General features: G+C 45.1%; 3 protein-coding genes across 6 annotated transcripts in view; 1 reads left to right on the plus strand and 2 right to left on the minus strand.

Moving 5' to 3' along the window:
• The first annotated feature begins 10 nt into the window (after positions 1 to 10).
• Positions 11 to 5,486, plus strand: LOC108048757 (serine/threonine-protein kinase greatwall). The gene is given in 7 exon segments (XM_017129612.2): positions 11 to 362; positions 2,082 to 2,915; positions 3,423 to 3,584; positions 3,645 to 3,773; positions 3,959 to 4,768; positions 4,770 to 4,962; positions 5,026 to 5,486. Coding segments are annotated over 7 exon segments (2,544 nt in total). The 5' UTR covers positions 11 to 212; the 3' UTR covers positions 5,292 to 5,486.
• A 188-nt stretch (positions 5,487 to 5,674) lies between these two features.
• Positions 5,675 to 14,454, minus strand: LOC108048756 (ectopic P granules protein 5 homolog). The gene is made up of 15 exons (XM_017129611.2): positions 14,306 to 14,454; positions 13,526 to 14,250; positions 13,176 to 13,461; positions 12,506 to 12,966; positions 12,225 to 12,452; positions 10,937 to 12,151; positions 10,736 to 10,879; positions 10,497 to 10,674; positions 9,371 to 10,338; positions 8,848 to 9,304; positions 8,029 to 8,785; positions 7,248 to 7,956; positions 6,849 to 7,169; positions 6,205 to 6,780; positions 5,675 to 6,127 (listed from the first exon to the last, which is right to left on the minus strand). Exons 1-15 carry the CDS (start codon positions 14,330 to 14,332, stop codon positions 5,815 to 5,817), a joined length of 7,365 nt encoding a protein of 2,454 aa, XP_016985100.2. The 5' UTR covers positions 14,333 to 14,454; the 3' UTR covers positions 5,675 to 5,814.
• Positions 14,455 to 14,798: 344 nt separating this feature from the next.
• LOC108048781 (sodium-coupled monocarboxylate transporter 1) overlaps positions 14,799 to 17,073 on the minus strand; it is a 36,650-nt gene continuing 34,375 nt past the window's right edge. For all 4 annotated transcript variants that reach the window (XM_017129653.2, XM_017129650.2, XM_017129656.2 and 1 more), the window contains 5 exons: positions 16,742 to 16,901; positions 16,447 to 16,665; positions 16,013 to 16,391; positions 15,805 to 15,947; positions 14,799 to 15,535 (listed from right to left, as the gene is read on the minus strand). In XM_017129653.2, coding sequence (XP_016985142.1) covers positions 15,064 to 15,535; positions 15,805 to 15,947; positions 16,013 to 16,391; positions 16,447 to 16,665; positions 16,742 to 16,901 — 1,373 coding nt within the window. In that variant the 3' untranslated portion in view covers positions 14,799 to 15,063. The remainder of the gene's footprint in view (positions 15,536 to 15,804; positions 15,948 to 16,012; positions 16,392 to 16,446; positions 16,666 to 16,741; positions 16,902 to 17,073) is intronic.

The following is a 17,073-nucleotide window of genomic DNA, read 5'->3' on the forward strand; positions in this document are numbered from 1 at the left end:
AAGGGTTTGGTCATACCAATAGAGTCATTGGCAGCAAAGAAAATAGACGCGCTGTTTTAAATGTGTTTTTGAATTTATAATTGTGCAATAAACGAGCTAATATCACTTAATCCAACATTAAGACAAGGAAAGAGTCTTGTCTTGTGCCCGTATCGTTTATATTTTGGCAATCGCGAAGAAATCGCGTTCTGAGTATCGGAAATCTTGGAGATATGGAAAACGCCGATGCGACTTCGCATTCGGATGCCCAAATCGACTACAAAACCCCAAAGAAGACCAACTCGCTGATTGATAGTGAGCAGTTGCTGGACAAGATTAACATCCTCACCACCAAGCCGGAAAATCACTCCCAAAATGCCAAGGTAAGTGGATTAATTACTGGACGTGCGATTACCACACGTGGGCGGTTTACAGTTAGCTAAAATAATATTTCAAATGTGCCAAAAATGTTAATGTATGAGGATCAAAAAGATTCTTAAAGTGCTGGAAAATCAAAGAAAATTTTAATATTTTGAAATGTTAAAACCAAGATAATTTCTTACTTTAGTAAGGTATACTAAGCAAGGTAATTGTAAAGGCATTGTAATCGCAAAACACAAACAAATTTACACTTTCTGATCTTCTGCTTCTCACGTTTTCTCTCTTTCTTACATCTCTTTCTGCTGAGTGTTTGCAGGGTATAAACTATTTGTAAAGGATCATTTGCGTTTTCTTAAAATACATGTTTCCGATAAGGTGATATAATTTAGCGTTTATATGGTCATGAAATAATTACAAAATGTTAAGGGCACCGTTAAAGTTTTGTAGCTATAGATCTCTTTTAATATTTATTTTAAGTTTAGCTTAAAATAATATATAACAAGAAAGGAAAGCTAACTTCGGGCGGAGCCGAAGTTGAAATACCCTTGCAGAATATTCTGCAAATTATATTCTCCAAAATTATTCATATGATGCATTCTTAATACTCATAAAAAATCCCAACTTCCTAACTTTAAAAACACCAAAGTTATGGCATTTCCAATCGTTCAGTTATGTATATGGCAGCTATAGAATATAGTCGGCCGATCCTTATGAAATTTGATATGTCGGATTGATTAGGCAAAAATAAAACCCATAGAAAATCCCAACTTCCTAACTTAACAAACACCAAAGTTATGGCATTTCCGATCAATCAGTTATATGGCAGCTATAAGATATAGTCGGCCGATCCTTATGAAATTTGGTAGGTCGGATTAATTGGCCAAATATTAAACCCATAGAAAATCCCAACTTCCTAACTATACAAACACCAAAGTTATGGCATTTCCGATCAATCAGTTATATAGCAGCTATAGGATATAGTCGGCCGATCCTTATGAAATTTGGTACGTCGGATTGATTGGCCAAATATAATACCCATAGAGAGTCCCAACTTCCTAACTTAACAAACAGCAGAGTTATGGCATTTCCGATCAATCAGTTATATGGCAGCTATAGGATATAGTCGGCCGATCCCGGCCGTTCCGACTTACATACTGCGTGCAAAGGAAAGAAGGGTGTGTGCAAAGTTTCAATTTGATATCTTTAAAACTGAGAGACTAGTTCGCGTAGAAACAGACAGACGGACAGACAGACGGACAGACGGACATGGCTATATCAACTCGGGAGGTGATCCTGATCAAGAATATATATACTTTATAGGGTCGGAGATGTCTCCTTCACTGCGTTGCACACTTTTGACCAAAATTATAATACCCTCTGCAAGGGTATAAGTATGAAACAACATAATTATCAATTTTATGAGAATATTTTCTTAATCATACATTATATAAAGTAATGTTAAATTTAATCTAAAATAATAAAACGTATTATTAATATTTTATATTGAAATAGTGTTATTACGAAAATATCCAGTATACTGAAAAAGGGCAAATCAATATATTTATGTTCCCATGTACACATTATGCTTGGTTTAATTTTAAATTTAAATTTCAAATTTTTTTTCAATAATGGGTATAATATGAACAACAAATTCCAGTTGCTTTACCATGTCTAAATCAACAAATTCGGGAATCTCCTAACATTTTCCGTCACCCCTACAGCTTCCCACTATCAAGGATTTCGTCATCATCAAGCCCATTAGTCGTGGCGCCTTCGGAAAGGTGTTCCTGGGTTACAAGAACAACGACGCAAAGCGACTGTTCGCCATCAAGGTGATGCGCAAGTCGGAGATGATCAACAAGAACATGGTATCCCAGGTGATCACCGAGCGGAATGCCCTGGCTCTGTCCCGATCCCAGTTCTGCGTTAGTCTCTTTTACTCGCTGCAATCTGTGTCTTACGTCTACCTGGTGATGGAGTACATGGTGGGCGGCGATCTCAAGTCCCTCTTGGCTATGTTTGGGTATTTTGACGAGCCCACTTCCCGATTCTACGTGGCCGAGATGGTGATGGCGCTGCAGTATCTCCATCAGCACGGAATTGTCCACCGGGACATCAAACCGGACAACATGTTGCTCTCGGCCACTGGCCATGTGAAGCTTACGGACTTTGGGCTGAGCAAGATCGATATGCGAAGAGATTTGGAGATATCTGACCTTATAAATTGCTCGCCGAATTTGAATGCCCGCACGCCGGGTCAGCTTTTGTCGCTCACATCGCATTTGTCCTTTGGCTCCGAGAAAAAGCTGCAGGATTTTGGATCCGCCTCAAATGGTCTAACAACCGGAACGTGCCAGGTAGCCACGGGCACATCCCACCTCCTGCAGGCCATCAACAAACACAGTCTGATCATGGAGCTGTCGGACAGCGAGGGCGACACTTCGCTCAACGATGCTGAAAAGACGAGCGACAGCAAGATCTCCGGGGTGTCGCCATTTTTCTCCGCCGAGGAGGCCAATGAATCCATCACCCACACGTGCACCACCAACATAAATGTGAGTATACCTATCTTTTTTTGACAGGGATAAATAATATGATTGCATTTTTCTTCTTGGTTTTGTAGAATTTTACCGACAAAAGTAGATTTTCTAACATCCTCCTCATTTGATTTATCTAAAAAACAAATTTTGTATTTTTAAAAGAAGAAAATACAAATACAGTAGAATCCGGTTACAGCGACATTCAACGAAGCGACGATTTACGTCGTTATACCCGGAAGACGCAATAACCATATAAGTTTCTATGGAGACCAACCAAGCCATCTAGTTTTCGTCGCAATAAAAGGACGGACACTATAAGCGGAGTCTTTATAACCGGATTCTACTGTAAAAAGTTAAAAAAAAAAGAATTCAAACTGAAGATAAAAATGATTTAACACCAAAAACCTAAATCTTTTCGTAATATAGACAATCATTTTTGCATAATTGTTATATTTGTTCCTTGTAACGTCTTAATATTACCCGCTTACAGCAGAATCTTACTTTTTTGAGTTATATTCCCAGCCTCAGGATAGCAGCTCTTCTTGCTCTTTCCACACTTGTAATTCGGCTGATCTGAGTAAGTGTTCGCCACCACTGGATTCTGCTAAAGATATTGCTGCTGCAGCGGAGGCAATTCCCAGCAAGCGACGCGTGGAATTTGCCTTGGAAACGGTAATCTGTCAGGTGAGTGGCCAATCCAGTAACCGCTGTTTTCATTTGCATAAACGGTTGACTCTCTAAAAGGGCTGCAAGCTGGCCGAGCAGGACAGCGGCAACATCGCTACCAATGGAAGCAAACATTTGCCAAAACTGGAAAATGCCAGCGAGGCTTCATTTGAGTTTTCTATGGTGCGCAGGCGATCAGTCGACGAGGTGCGTTGGCATGTGCATGAGTGTGATTGTCTATTGTCCTGTTTCCGTTTTTGTACTAAAAGGCTGGCAGTTTATAACCCGTTTTTTCCAATACTAACTTTTCTGCTAACGAGAGCCTTTGGTTCTTACATATCCATAACATATTTATAATCCAATTAATAAGTGGCCTGATTCCCTTTCCTCAGCGTAACCGTACCGCGAAGGGGCAGGAGGATTCGGGCGTGTCGAGTCGCAAAGGCGATGATTACTCCAGTTGCAATTTGAATCTGAACAGTGAGAGCACAGCTTCGTCGATTGAAAAGAATGCGGAAAACCTGAGCCAGTCCAAGGAGGATTACAGCTGCTCGGATTACTCGCGCAGCTACAACATGACCAATGGCAATGAGATGAGCGGGATCCACATGAATTCGCCGTTTCGCAATTTATCCAAGCACTTTAAGCGCCCCGACTTCCTGCGCGGCATGAAGCGGAAGATCAACCTGGTCAACCGCTCCGACAACATGTCCAGTATGGAAGCCGACGGCTCCAGTTCGGGCAACGGCAGCGCCAACACCGGACTTACCCAGGAAATCGAGATACTCAACATTGGTAGTAGCACGCCCAAGAAGCGCAAGGCCCGCTCATCGCCGATCCGAGGAGTGCTCAAGGTGCGCTCTTTATCCGACGACGAGATGCCCATGAACCATCTGCTTGGACCGGAGGCAAACGTGGCCAATGTTGTCTTCTCTACGCCAGTCTCTTCGCAGAAGCTTCCACGTCGCGATGGCGGCCTGCTGGGAAAGCTGAAGGCCACACGGTTTGCTTTGCCCCTGTCCATCGAGAACAAAAAGCGGGAGCACGCTGCCGCCGATAAGATGTCGGGAGTACAGTACCACCTGAAACTGTCTGACGATCCTACAATGTCGCCCATCAACCATGGGACCGGCATCCTGCCAAAGACGCCGAAAAACGTGAACATCAATACACCATTCCGCACCCCGAAGTCGGTGCGGCGGGGGGGGTCGGGTGTCCAACGAACGCATTTTGGGCACGCCTGATTATCTGGCACCGGAGCTGCTGCTAAAGCAAGGACATGGTCCAGCCGTCGACTGGTGGGCGTTGGGAGTCTGCTTCTATGAGTTTATGACTGGCATTCCGCCGTTCAACGACGAGACGCCTCATAAAGTATTTGACAACATTCTGAACAAAAGTGAGTTTAATTTCTTAATTTCTACAACTATTAAATTTTTTTTTTTACTTCCGATGCTTGTAGACATCGAATGGCCAGAAGGCGATGAGGCATTATCCGTCGAATCCATGGAAGCTGTGGAACTGCTCCTGACCATGGATCCTAACGAGCGACCCGCCGCCAAGGAGGTGCAGCAGATGCGACACTTTGCATGCATCGACTGGGAGAATATCGGCAACACAGAGCCTCCTTTTGTGCCAACACCAGACAATCCCACGGATACGGGATATTTCGATGCACGCAACAACCTTCAGCACCTGCAGCTGTCCAACTTTGCCGTGGAAGACTGACTGCCCGTTCGGAGCCCGGCTGCCTCCGTTTTAGCTCGTTCGTCCCGAGCACTGTCCTATCGTTATTTATATTTTCATGTAGCAATACCTAAGAGTAGACTTTTAATGTTCACTTGTTATCGTTCGTCTAGCCCTACTTATTTATATTTTGTTTAAATTTAATTCAATTGTATCATTAAATTCTTTGTACCGTCATTCATTCGATTGTTGCTGTCATGATCGTCAATTATCCTGATCAGCGTTAAGTTAAAAAAAAATTTCGGTACTAATTTCGAGTTTGTTACTGTAACTACGCTTCAAAAAAAAGCTTCAAGTATGCACCATTGAGATATATCCAATAAAGTTATAGTCTTAAAGATGAAAATAATAATTTCGAGTACAAATTACATTTTCTTGCAATTTTAAAAATTGCACAAAAACTGATCACTTTATTTACCCTAAACCTAGTTAGATGATATATAACACCTGGAAAATAACACAACTGGCTGTAAAGATTTTTAGAATTGTTCGCTTGGTCGGTAAGCTATGTCGCGATTAGTTTGAAGTCAAAGTCCCAGATCTCTGGAATGGTTGTCAGATAGCTTTCCTCGTAGAAGATGCTGATAAGTCGACAGACCATATGCGGAACAGCCCGGATATCGGGCCAGGTGTTTTCCTTGAGCAGACTGACGGCCCGGACGATTAGGGGCTTGATATCGGTGAACTTCTTGTTGGCCAGCAGCATGGATAACTCGCGAATCGCGCTTTCGTACTCCTCTGATGGAATTCGAAGATCCCGATTGGCCGGGAATAGTGAGAAGATGACACAGGCTAAGCAACGAGTTAGGACTTTTCGTCTACAAAAAAATTAGAAGATATTTACAATATTCACATTTCGGATTTGAAGACTTTTATTAAAAATGTGGAAACTAACCTGTTTGTTATAACCTCCGACTTCAGACCAATCACACCCAGTAGCCCGTCACCCCACCCCTCGGCTTTGGTTGATGCAATCTGCAAGTGTCTGGCCAGCATGTGGAGTGGTTTTTTCACAAGATGGTTGCTCTGCAGAATCTGGCACCCACGGGCAATAATCACGCCCCAGACAAGAGCCATTCGCGGCTCAGTTAGTGGACTGGTTTTTAGATTCTCCAGCAGCTGGCTGAGATCCTGCAAAAAGGTCACCTTGTCTCCGTCCGCCGCGATCTCCTCCATCTTGTAGACAACAAAAACGTGCAGCGAAAATAAGTAGCCACCCTGCATGATCGGCAAAAGGTCTAGTTTTGGCACCGACATGCTAAGAGCCTCCATCAAACATTGCCAGCTGGGTGCATGCCAAGGAGAACTCTCGGGCGAAGTGCGGAAGAAGTTCTCAATGCTCGCCTCCAGAAGCGAATAAATGCTCGCAATGTACGTGTTTAGATGACCGATGGCGGGCAGGGTGGAACACATAACCAGGTTGCCCGGTGCACATCGCTGCTGCCACCAGACAAGAGCCTTAATGTGTATACTGAAAGGCATTGAATTGATAAGTAACTCAATAGAATGTAACGGCAAAATATAAGGCATATTTTATACTTAGACACTTCCTGACTCTGCGTCTGGGTAGGCGCCACCAACTCCAGCATGAGGTTAAGGGCTTCTCTGCGCTGCTCTTCCGGCGTACGATGCTCACTGCAGCTGCAAATGGCGCGGTCGATATTATTTAGCAGTTCCAGGAAGGCGTCAGTAAAGGCACGCTCGCCCTCCTTTGTGGCTAGCAGCTTCTTGTGCTTGGCTCCACAGGCTCGCTGCATGCGGACCATGGACCGCGTGTAGAGCATTCGCTTAGCTGTTCCCAAGACGACAGCATCCTGAGCAGAACGTTCCGGCGACATGGCACAGGCCAAGCGAAGAAGTCTGCGGCAAAGAAAAATATTCGAAATGAACTCTTTCCGTAATTGGGATGTGCATAATATACATTTTATATGTACTTACTCCAAAACAGCGCGATCCGCATAATTGCTCTCGGCTGGTAACTTCAATGCAATGGCTGGCTCCACACTGGCCACGAACCACTTCAGCAGTTGCTCCAGCTCGCTGTATTCCACAAGGTGCCATGGATACAGAATGGCTTCCTCTAAGATTTTGCTTGTATTGGGATGGATGTGAATATTTGGTTCGAAGGCGATCTTCACAAAGATGCCGAATAGTCTGGAGAGAATGACCACCGGTTGGGGCATCTGGGCAAACCAGTTGTTCCAGTCAATCCGAATGAATATATGCCCCAGCATGGCGTGTGATTCCGGCAGGAATCTTTGAAGGCTGTCGTACAGAGACTCAACGTGCTGTGCCGGCGGCAGAAAACGTTCCCAGGGTAATTGAGCCAATCCCTCGTGAATGGGCGCCAACACGTGGCCTGCTATGTTGGGCTGTGCGAAGTGGTGCACATACCAGGCAAATACGTGCTCCAGAATCTTGTTCGACGATGGCAGGTACTGCAGAACTTGCAGTATGGTGGCCACGAAGGAACGGATCATAAGTTTGCTGCTGCTAACCTGCTGCTCGCTCCATGGCAGGAGCACTTTGCTCTGTCCGGGAGTCAGTTGGCGTATCCAGTGAGCCACGCCACTAACCGTCTGTTCGGTGTATGGAATCAGCCAAGGACCGTAAGTCTCCACGATGGAGCCGAAGACAATGTCGCTAACTGAAAGAAGAAGATAATGAGTATTTAATAATAAATATGTGAATCCAACATATTAAATTGTGGTTTACTTACTCTGATCGGCTAGTAGCTCCTGGTAGCTGCATATGGCCATGGCCAACAGAGTATGACCGAAACAGGTGAACCACAGAACCAGTGGCTGGCAGTAATCCTTGTGCTTAGGATACAGTCCATGCAGTCCGTGATGAAGTCGCTCCTTTTGAAAGTGCCGGGACAAGAGCAAAAGCGTGTCGGTTGCCGCCTTCAGGGTGAATAACTTCTGGCGCCGGGCAAAATCCAAAGCGAGTTCGTGCACACGCACCTCGGATTGTTCAAAGGAAAACTCTGGACAGTTGGATCGAACGAACAAAGCGTTCAGCAGATCCAGAAGCACCACCGGCATCAGCTTCTGGTCCGACGTACGGTCCAAAACTAACTGCATCACCTCGCCGTAGTGCTGCGGAAAGTCGTAGCCAAAGATGTGAACAAGATGTCTGCGGAACTGATCCTGCAGAAGGCTGCTATGCGGCTGAGACCACGCCTCTAGACCCTGCAGTACCAGCATTAGCAGACGATTAATCTCGCTAAGCTTCGGCTGATAGGCCTCCATCCAACCCAACAGGTCGAATTTGGAGAATAGCACGAATAGTGTCTGTGTGTCGCAGCGCTTAAGATGCGAATCGATGAGAAACTCGTACATGGGCAAGAAGTGCTCCACGTCCGTGCTGCTGGGTACAAAGACTCCGGCCAGCAGCTCCAAGAGATCGGGTCTCTTAAGGGCCAGGCGTAGAACAACCAGGCCCTGGGCAGCCTGATCTGCATGCAGAAAAATCTGATAGATAAGATTCATAAAAATTAAAACATATAAATATCACTTATTAATCTTATACCTACCCCAAGCTTCTCTAACACCTGAAAGTACAGATCATGTGTTGGGTGGAATTTCATAGTCACTTCGCTAAGGTTATCCACCAGATGGTAGAAAACCTGCACTCCAATTTGCGTCACTTTCGACTCTATCGGGGCAACAAGAAGGGCACCGATACAGACGCCAAATTCCTCAATGGCTTCTGCAAAGCTATCAACATTCATTGCCAATAGCAGATCCTCTATAATTTTGTCATGTCGTTCGCGATTCTGCGTTTGTTTTCGGGATATAACATCGTTGATTCGTATATGCTCTGGCGTCAATTTAATATGGGCAGGCGCTGTACAGGTCCGCTTAAAGAGCAAGGATGTGCACTCCTTTCGCCTAGTCTCTTCGTAAGAAATCATTTGGTAAAGAGCTGGCACACTCTCCAAATAGTTAAGGTTCAGGGAATTTAACTCGGATGTCTTGTAATGGTAGGTGCTTAAGATTAACGTGTAAGTTTGGTCAATTTATTAAGGTCATACTTTATACATTTAACAAACTTACTTGGCCGTTGAGTTGAATGTGTTTAAGCGCTTCTGAAGCTGCGTCATAATGTTTTCATCGATAGGTGGTGTCTGGATGGGTTCTACACGAACGTGGGTTGGGACCGGAATAATCTTTTCGTACGTAATCAGCAGGCTCTTTATATGTTGAGCAGGAGGCTGTCGCGGCTTCGGTTGCACCGGAGTTCTGGGTGACTTTTGGTTAGGAAATCTCATCACTTTTCGCCCCCACTGATCTGCCTGATGACGCTGCTCCTTGCGCAGGGTCGCCAGGCAGAGGAACTCCGTCCAGTGATTGACATGACCACTTAACAGCTCACGCAGTTTCTCTGAGTTGTACTGCGCAGGTAGCTGCTCGGCATCGCTGGTAAAGCGATTAATTTGAGTATCCTCCAGCCAGAGCGCACAGTTCTGCATCAGCTTGCAACAACTGCGATAGAAGTGGGCCATGGCATCGTCACTGGCGCTTTTGGTTGCCAACGCGGAGTAGTAAGACTCAGCAGACTTAAGTTGGGACTTAATACTCTTCATCAAAGGCACATTGTGTTCGTAGAACCTGTCGGAAACTCCAAAGTTGTGACTAAAGTTAAGCGATTCGTTTTCCGTTGGCACTCGCCAAAGATAAAGCTCAAAGAACTTCTGGCAGACGATGGGAAATAAAGCATGATTGCTCTCCATGCTGGCCAGAAGTTGGGCATACTTGAATATTACAAGTTGACTGGCGGGGAAGGCACTGGTTTTGCTCAATGAGAACGTCTTCTTGAGAGCTGCCTCCACGGGTTGAGCGGAAACTTGCCGCAAAAACTCCGGGAAGATGCGGGTATCCACCAGACGGAACTCTATCTCCAGCAGCACCAAATTTAGCCAGCAGTTTTGCGGCGAAATCAAAGGTATTCGTGAAGGAGACTGGGCACCGAAAAAGGCTTTAAGAGCTGATCCCTTGGGAGCTGTCTTCCAATCTGTGCAATCCTGTAGTTGCAACAAAAAAAAATTAATATTAGCTCAAATAAGATAAAGCTCAAAACTCTAGTGTTTATCACAGCTCAAATATATATATATACATTTCTCATATCTGAAAAAGATTCATTTCACTAAAATTCCTCGCTTAAAGGCGAGATTTTGTTTACCTTGTAGTAATTGTAGAAAAATTCCACAGCCTGAGCTCGACAGTCGGGGAACTGGTAAGAAATACGGAGCATTCTGTCAAGCAGATACAGTAGATTCGAGTTCTGAGACCAGCCTGGCAAGGTTGTAAAGCAATTGAGCCAGATGTTGAGAAGATTAAGCGGGGAACAAAGACCATAGCTACAAAAAAAAGAGCAAAGATTAGTAATTAAATAGGCTTTAAAATATTATTTAAGTTTACCTTGTATATGAAATAATTTGATGATGAAGCATGTTGTCCAGCAGTTCCAAAATGGGGCCAATGGAATTAGCGTAGACCATATCCTTAGCTAGCTTCAAATAAGTTCTGTCCGCATTTAAAAGAGTAATCAACAGTCTCTGAAAACTATAATTTGAATCCGTTGTATTATTTGGTTAATAGATTGAAGATTCAATAACACACCTTTCACAATTTGCAAGAGTTTCAGGTGTTTCCAAAAACAACGGAACGATCAACTCTAAGCACCGAATGGTGGCCGCATGTCGGTGATCCAAAAGAAGTTGCTGCAGAAGGTTGAATCCGTGCTGACAGATCAACGGAATAGAGTGGCCTTGTAGGCTGACCAACATACCCACATACAGGGCCAGCGGGCGATTCTCATTTACACCCTGAAATATCATCTCCATACGCTCTAGTTCGGGAACAAAAAGAAGTGGTTCCGTGGGATGATAAAGCGTGCGCTTCACGGACTCAACGCCTTGATCCATCAGATGCAGGCGCAAGACGGACACCATGCGCCAGCACCAATTGGTAAACTGCTCCCGACTCGATTGAGTAGAATCGATCAGCGAGGAAACTTGGCGCACGCTCTCAGAAATGCCGGAGGCTCCTATAACCTCAGGAGCGTACTTGTTCAGGGCTTCATTCACCAGGTGAGCCATTCTTACATGAATATTGTGGGGCAGGAAAAGACGTCCCTCGCAATCCAGTCCCCAGTTTAAGTGACTGATGATCAAGCGAGCTAAATGGCTTTCCGAAGATTGGTAGTCAAAGTGGAGGAGCCAGTTCGAGAGAACCTCAAAACTATCCATGCTGGGATGCCAGTTCTCTAACGGCAGAGCTTTAAAAAGATACGCAGCTTGATCTACGTCCCCGTATCGCATCTTTAACAGAACTAGCAGGCTACCCAACAGTTCCTCATCCATTAAGTTGGCCAGCATATCACGTGCTGTTTTATAGCAAATCTCCCTCGTAGATTGATGTATGTATCCGATGCGGAAAATGTGCAGGCAGATAGCCTTGACGAGGTTCCCATCCTTAGAGCGATTTCGATCGTTGGCCATCTCAAAGAAGGTCTGGAGCAGATAGTACATATCTTCAGGTGCCACATCCGCATTCGCCAGATCGAATTTGGTCCAGAAGTCTTCCGCCTGGAAAGCAGCCTCTGCATTGCTCACCAAATCATTGGTCAAGTCCGTTGGAAAGCCGACATTTAAGTAGTAAAACAAGTGCCAGACCACTTCGGCATCTAAGGTGCCAAAGGGCAAAGTGGAAAAGTACTGCCAAGTGCCTAGATTCCGGGTGCGGTAGATGTAGCCGCAGGAGCGAATAAGTAGTGCTTGCAGCTCCACTTGGATGCGCTCGTACATGTCCGCGGACTTGGCCAGGTTGTTGTTTCTGCGTTAATTAAGTAAATGAACCAGAAGAATATAATCAATACTTACTTGTACTTATATGTACTTATACTCACATAAACAATTCGTGGTAATCAAAGACATATTGGAGGGTGTGGCGCACCAAACGACCAAGACGTTTGGCCAGTTGCTTATATCGCTCGTTGTTGTAGGTTAGCAATCCCTCGCCCATTGTTTTGACCAACTGGGAAAAAAACACCACTACCGCGAGCATTTTTTGCGGCGTGATCATATCTGGCTCTAGAATGTAGTCGTTTAGAAACTTTTCAATGCGCATAGCAGATCTAAAAAGAAAAAACTGTTCTAGAAATTCAAATTACAGGATGAACCGACTCACGTAAATATCTTTTCGAAAGGCAATTGGTTAAGCAGTGCGATTAGGTCGCTTTCCTTTAGCCCAATGCATTCGCCAGCGGGGGTGTGTGAGTCTTCGCCGTCGGAATCCACCACTATCCAGCGATCAGTGGCCCCTGTCGTACCCGAAAGTTCCCGAGTCGCTTGGGTCTGACTCTTGAGATATTCGTTGCGCTTCTTCACGGGCATCAGAAGAATCTGTAGCACGGACATGCAGTGGTTGAGTTCGGGCGAGTGTAGGTCCAGTGGCAGTTCATTCTGTTGGGAACCGTGGGATAATGTCCTCGTCCCAGGCAGCTGCAAAAATTGGGCGGCCCAGGAGCCAACGCCATTGGGACAGCGCAGTATGTTGAACAGCAGGAACCAGTGGTCCTCCCGGGTGGCCAACAATAGTTGCAAGGCAATCAGCTTGCGCAGCCATTCTTTGAGGTCCTTGTCGAAATTCTGTTCATATAATTGTGTTTAGTTAAATCTTTAAAAAGTTTCGGTGAATTTAGTCTTATCGGGTTTTACTTTAAAAAATTGTTTCTAAAATCTTGCAACAGGTAATTAATAATATACAAAAGTTGTCTATATTGCACACAATTTTGGTTCCAACTTTAATATAACTCTTAACTGTTGAAAATAAAAACGAAAAGAAGTTTGGCATTTACCGAATTAGGACTTGGCCTTCGAACAAAGCTGAAGAGTATGGAGATGGCTCTTCTTAGTTGGGCAACACACTCCAAAGCCTGTCCAGATTGAGAATAATTCAATGTTATCGCCGACTGGCCATCCGCATTGGGATAAGCCAGCATGTCATTGATTATTTGGTCCACCTTTACTTTGGTTATCTTAGCTGTGATCAGATTGCTGGTGTAAGTATGACAGACGAGGTCATACAGACCAGTCAGAGTCGACTGGGCTAGTTCTAGTTTGATAGGGTCCACCTTGATGAGACTATAGCAAGAATGAGATATAACTTAATATGTAAACAGATTTACAGAAGTAAGCCATCACTCACTCGTAGGTGATGCTCTCCTGGACCACATTTCCATCGCCGCAGGTTCCACTGAATGTTCGTGTTACCGGCTGGCGCACCCAGACTTGTTTTTGTGACTCCGTGCAGGCTTTTCGCATCTTCTCCACATCGTGCAAGTTCGAGGTGATCTTGCCCTGCAGTTCATAATATTCGAGTAGAGCAGCATATAATGGATCCGATTCGCTGGACTCCAACAGGGAGTTCATAAGAAACTCCAGCTCAAACTGTTTGGCCAGCTCCAGGTCGGGACAATCGTAGATTTGTCGTAGTTCCTCGGGATTCAAGGGTTTAATGTGACTCCTGGTTAAGGCGAAGCCGGAGGGAGATTCTGCCTGTTGGTAGACAATCTTGGCAGAGTGTTCCTCCACCTGGGTGTTGGACAATTGCATGGGTTGCAGATTGGGATACTGAATGATGTGAACGGTAGTCGAGGGCGGGGCACTTGGTGCACTGGGTTCGGCTTCCGTTTCTGTGGGATCCTGAATATCGGTTTCTGCTTCCTCCGGCGTTTCCCTCACATCGCTGGAAATGCAACACTCGTGGCTAATGATCGCCTCACCACTAGAACTGCTGGCCAAGGCCGCCACCCGCTCGAATTCCTCCAGCAGCGATACATTGTCCGCAGGTCTTTGTTCTTCACTTGTTGATAACTCAGCATGTTCCTCTTCCTCTTTTTGGAACTGTCCTGCGTTGCGAGACCGTTTGCTCTGCAGCAATAAGCTTATTAGATTAAGGGTATTTTTTTGATATGTCAAAACGCACCTTTTTGGGCTTCACTAGCGTGGCCATGATTCACTTGCGATTTCGTAGGTCTAAACTTTTTGCGTTTTATTTGTGTATTCTTGGGGACGCAGCACCGCTAAACAAAAATCCCCACATAATAGGGATGGGAAAAACAAGAGAACAGCTGTGAGCAGTCACGGGCACTCACGAGTGGGTATCGCATATCAACTTGCGGTTCATAACGATAATGAAAACTGCACGGCAACCCCTTATGAATCAACCCGAAGTTGGGTGGTAAATATTAAAACTAAACTCAAAATTTTGAATACCTTTATTTATGTATGTGTCTATTACTTAATGTTTTAATTCTAAAAATGATTTGAAATGATATGACTCGCGCGACACCTGTGCATCCCCGGCAAGCGAATCGATTGTTATCGATAGGCATATTAATGGGCAGCACTGGCCACTTCTGCAAGTTTAAGCCCGCGCGAAATTGCAAAACGGGTAAGAAAAAACGCAACTTGTTGTGTGATTTTGTATAAAAATACGTTTATTTGTCTTTATTTATTGCACGCTGCCACGCACACACACATGCGGTAAGTACATGCGAATGAAACTCGAGTTGCTACAAATGCGCGAGCAATTGCTCAACAACAGTCGCGCACAGAAATCACAGCATCTTTATAGACTTGAAACACTTGGCTAACTAATTTGTCTACTCTAGAGCTTATCTTACAGACTACGGACTAAGTGTTAGAGTTAACTAGCTATACACGTATGTATACAGTTAACCCTCAGAGCGCTGATCGGCCGGCGAGTTGGCGATACACGCCCGTTTCGCCCGCTCCCGGAACGATGTCCAATTGGACCCTACTGGTGTCGCAAATGGACTGCTGATCCGCGGATGCAGACCCTTCGGAGGTAGTGAAGACCACGGCAATGGGACTGCTTTTCTCCTTCTCCTCCGGCGAGGACTCGTACCCATGGTTGACCTTCTCCTCCTTACAGGTCGTCGTCGTGGCCGAGGAATCGCTGCTGCTCCGTCCATTCAATCCGGACTCCTCCTCGTGCTTCACGTAGTACGGCTTGCGGCCGGAGAAGCGCTCGCACAGCCTAAAGATCAGTGGATGCAGCAGCTTGCCGTCGTAGGCGTCATCCGGATGCTGGGTCAACAAACTGATCACTGTGCCAATAATGACGGTCAAGGCGGTCCCAATTAAGCTGTAGTACATGAAGCTGATCGAGTAGAAGCTCTCCAGTCCAGATCTACGTGGAAAAAAGACATACACAGCCATTAATCTCAAGGTATCACAGCTTAAGTTAAGTACAGTCTACATTTCCATAAAACAACCTTGTCAAAATAATCAATATAAGTCCCTTTTCTTGGTATAATGGAAATCCGATATTCGCTTAAAAGTCAGTTAAAATACATTAAAACGTTTATAACTCGAGATATCTCAAAATAGCGCAATATCGAATATTCAATAACACAATACTGTATGCACTTGTATGATTCAATATAAGAATTATCTTACCTTTCAGGTGCAACGGTGGGTGGCGTGGGCACGAAGCTCTGGTTATACCCATCAACGGGCGTGTGCGTCAGCAGCCAGGGCATTTGTCCTGGCTCAATAATGGGCTTGCCGATAGATTGCGAGAAAGTGTCGTTGGTACAGCCCTATGGAAATAGAACCGATCGACACATAGGAGATAGTTTATTTCAGAAATTATTTAAAAACTTACATCTGTGGTGGTGGGCAGCATGGGGTTGATCTTGTCAATGGTCATGCCACCGCCGATGATCCACAGCACAAAGGCACAAGCGGTGACCATGCCGGCGGAAGTGCCCTTCCAGTTGGCAATAGGCACCATCATGGCTAGGATAAAGCAACCCAACAGTGGTCCCGAGGTGGCTGAGAACACCAGCAACGAGGATTCAATAACGCCCGCCAGTAATCCAACTCCGAAAGCCACACACATAATGATTAAGCCACAGATCACGGTGATCAGTTTCAGAATTCTCAGCTGTTGCTTGTCTGAAAATCCCTTGAATTTAGGGAACTGTGATATGAAGTCCTCCCAAACAACAGTTGCCAGGGAGTTCAGATTGGATACCATCATGCTGGACAATTAACTTTGATTAGTTGAGACTCTTTCCAAAAATATGTGTTACCTACCAAAGGGCTCCGTTAAATAGAGTGGCCATGAAAATACCCACAAAGCCGGGCAGGAAACCAAGCTGATCTTCCACAAAGAAGGGCAGAATCTCATCGGGTTTCTTAATGTAGCCCTCGGCATAGGGATCGCAATTAATGTACGTTGAATAGATGACCATGCCGGAGATCCAGGAGAGCGAAAAGAAGAAGAACACCAGAGGCACATTGGTCAACATCACTCTGAAAATATTTTTATGGTGATATAAGAAAATATTTTTAATATGATTTTTGCTGCTTTCAGATTGTAGTTACTTACCGACGCACTTGCTTAAGCGACTTCAAACTGACATAGCGCTGCATAAAGTTCTGCTGGCATCCAATCTGGGAGAGGGACATAAACAGCTGCCCCAGCCACGCAGAGGTGGTATCCACTCTGACAGTCATATCGCCCGTGAAGTTCCAGAAATTGAGACGTCCTGGGAATAGAAGGGATGGTGTCTTTAGTGCAAGTGCATGGCGGGGAAAACATTGTGGAAGAGCAGCATGTGGAGGCATTCCCAGGAGCCCTACGATTGCCGCACAATGACAGCCAACAACTCAAACTCGAGTGACAAACGCTTCGCCGACACACATTTATTACTGTCGTCA

Source organism: Drosophila rhopaloa, unplaced genomic scaffold (assembly GCF_018152115.1).
Source record: "Drosophila rhopaloa isolate 14029-0021.01 unplaced genomic scaffold, ASM1815211v1 contig_155, whole genome shotgun sequence".
Classification (NCBI taxonomy): domain Eukaryota; kingdom Metazoa; phylum Arthropoda; class Insecta; order Diptera; family Drosophilidae; genus Drosophila; species Drosophila rhopaloa.

Excerpts from the sequence above, each read along its gene's own strand:
- LOC108048756 (XM_017129611.2), bottom strand. The coding sequence starts at position 14,332 with ATGGCCACGCTAGTGAAGCCCAAAAAG. Across the intron at positions 12,967-13,175 it reads GAAGGCCAAGTCCTAATTCG|AATTTCGACAAGGACCTCAA; the intron begins GTAAATGCCAAA and ends TTATATGAACAG. Across the intron at positions 9,305-9,370 it reads ACATTCAACTCAACGGCCAA|CACCTACCATTACAAGACAT; the intron begins GTAAGTTTGTTA and ends GTTAATCTTAAG.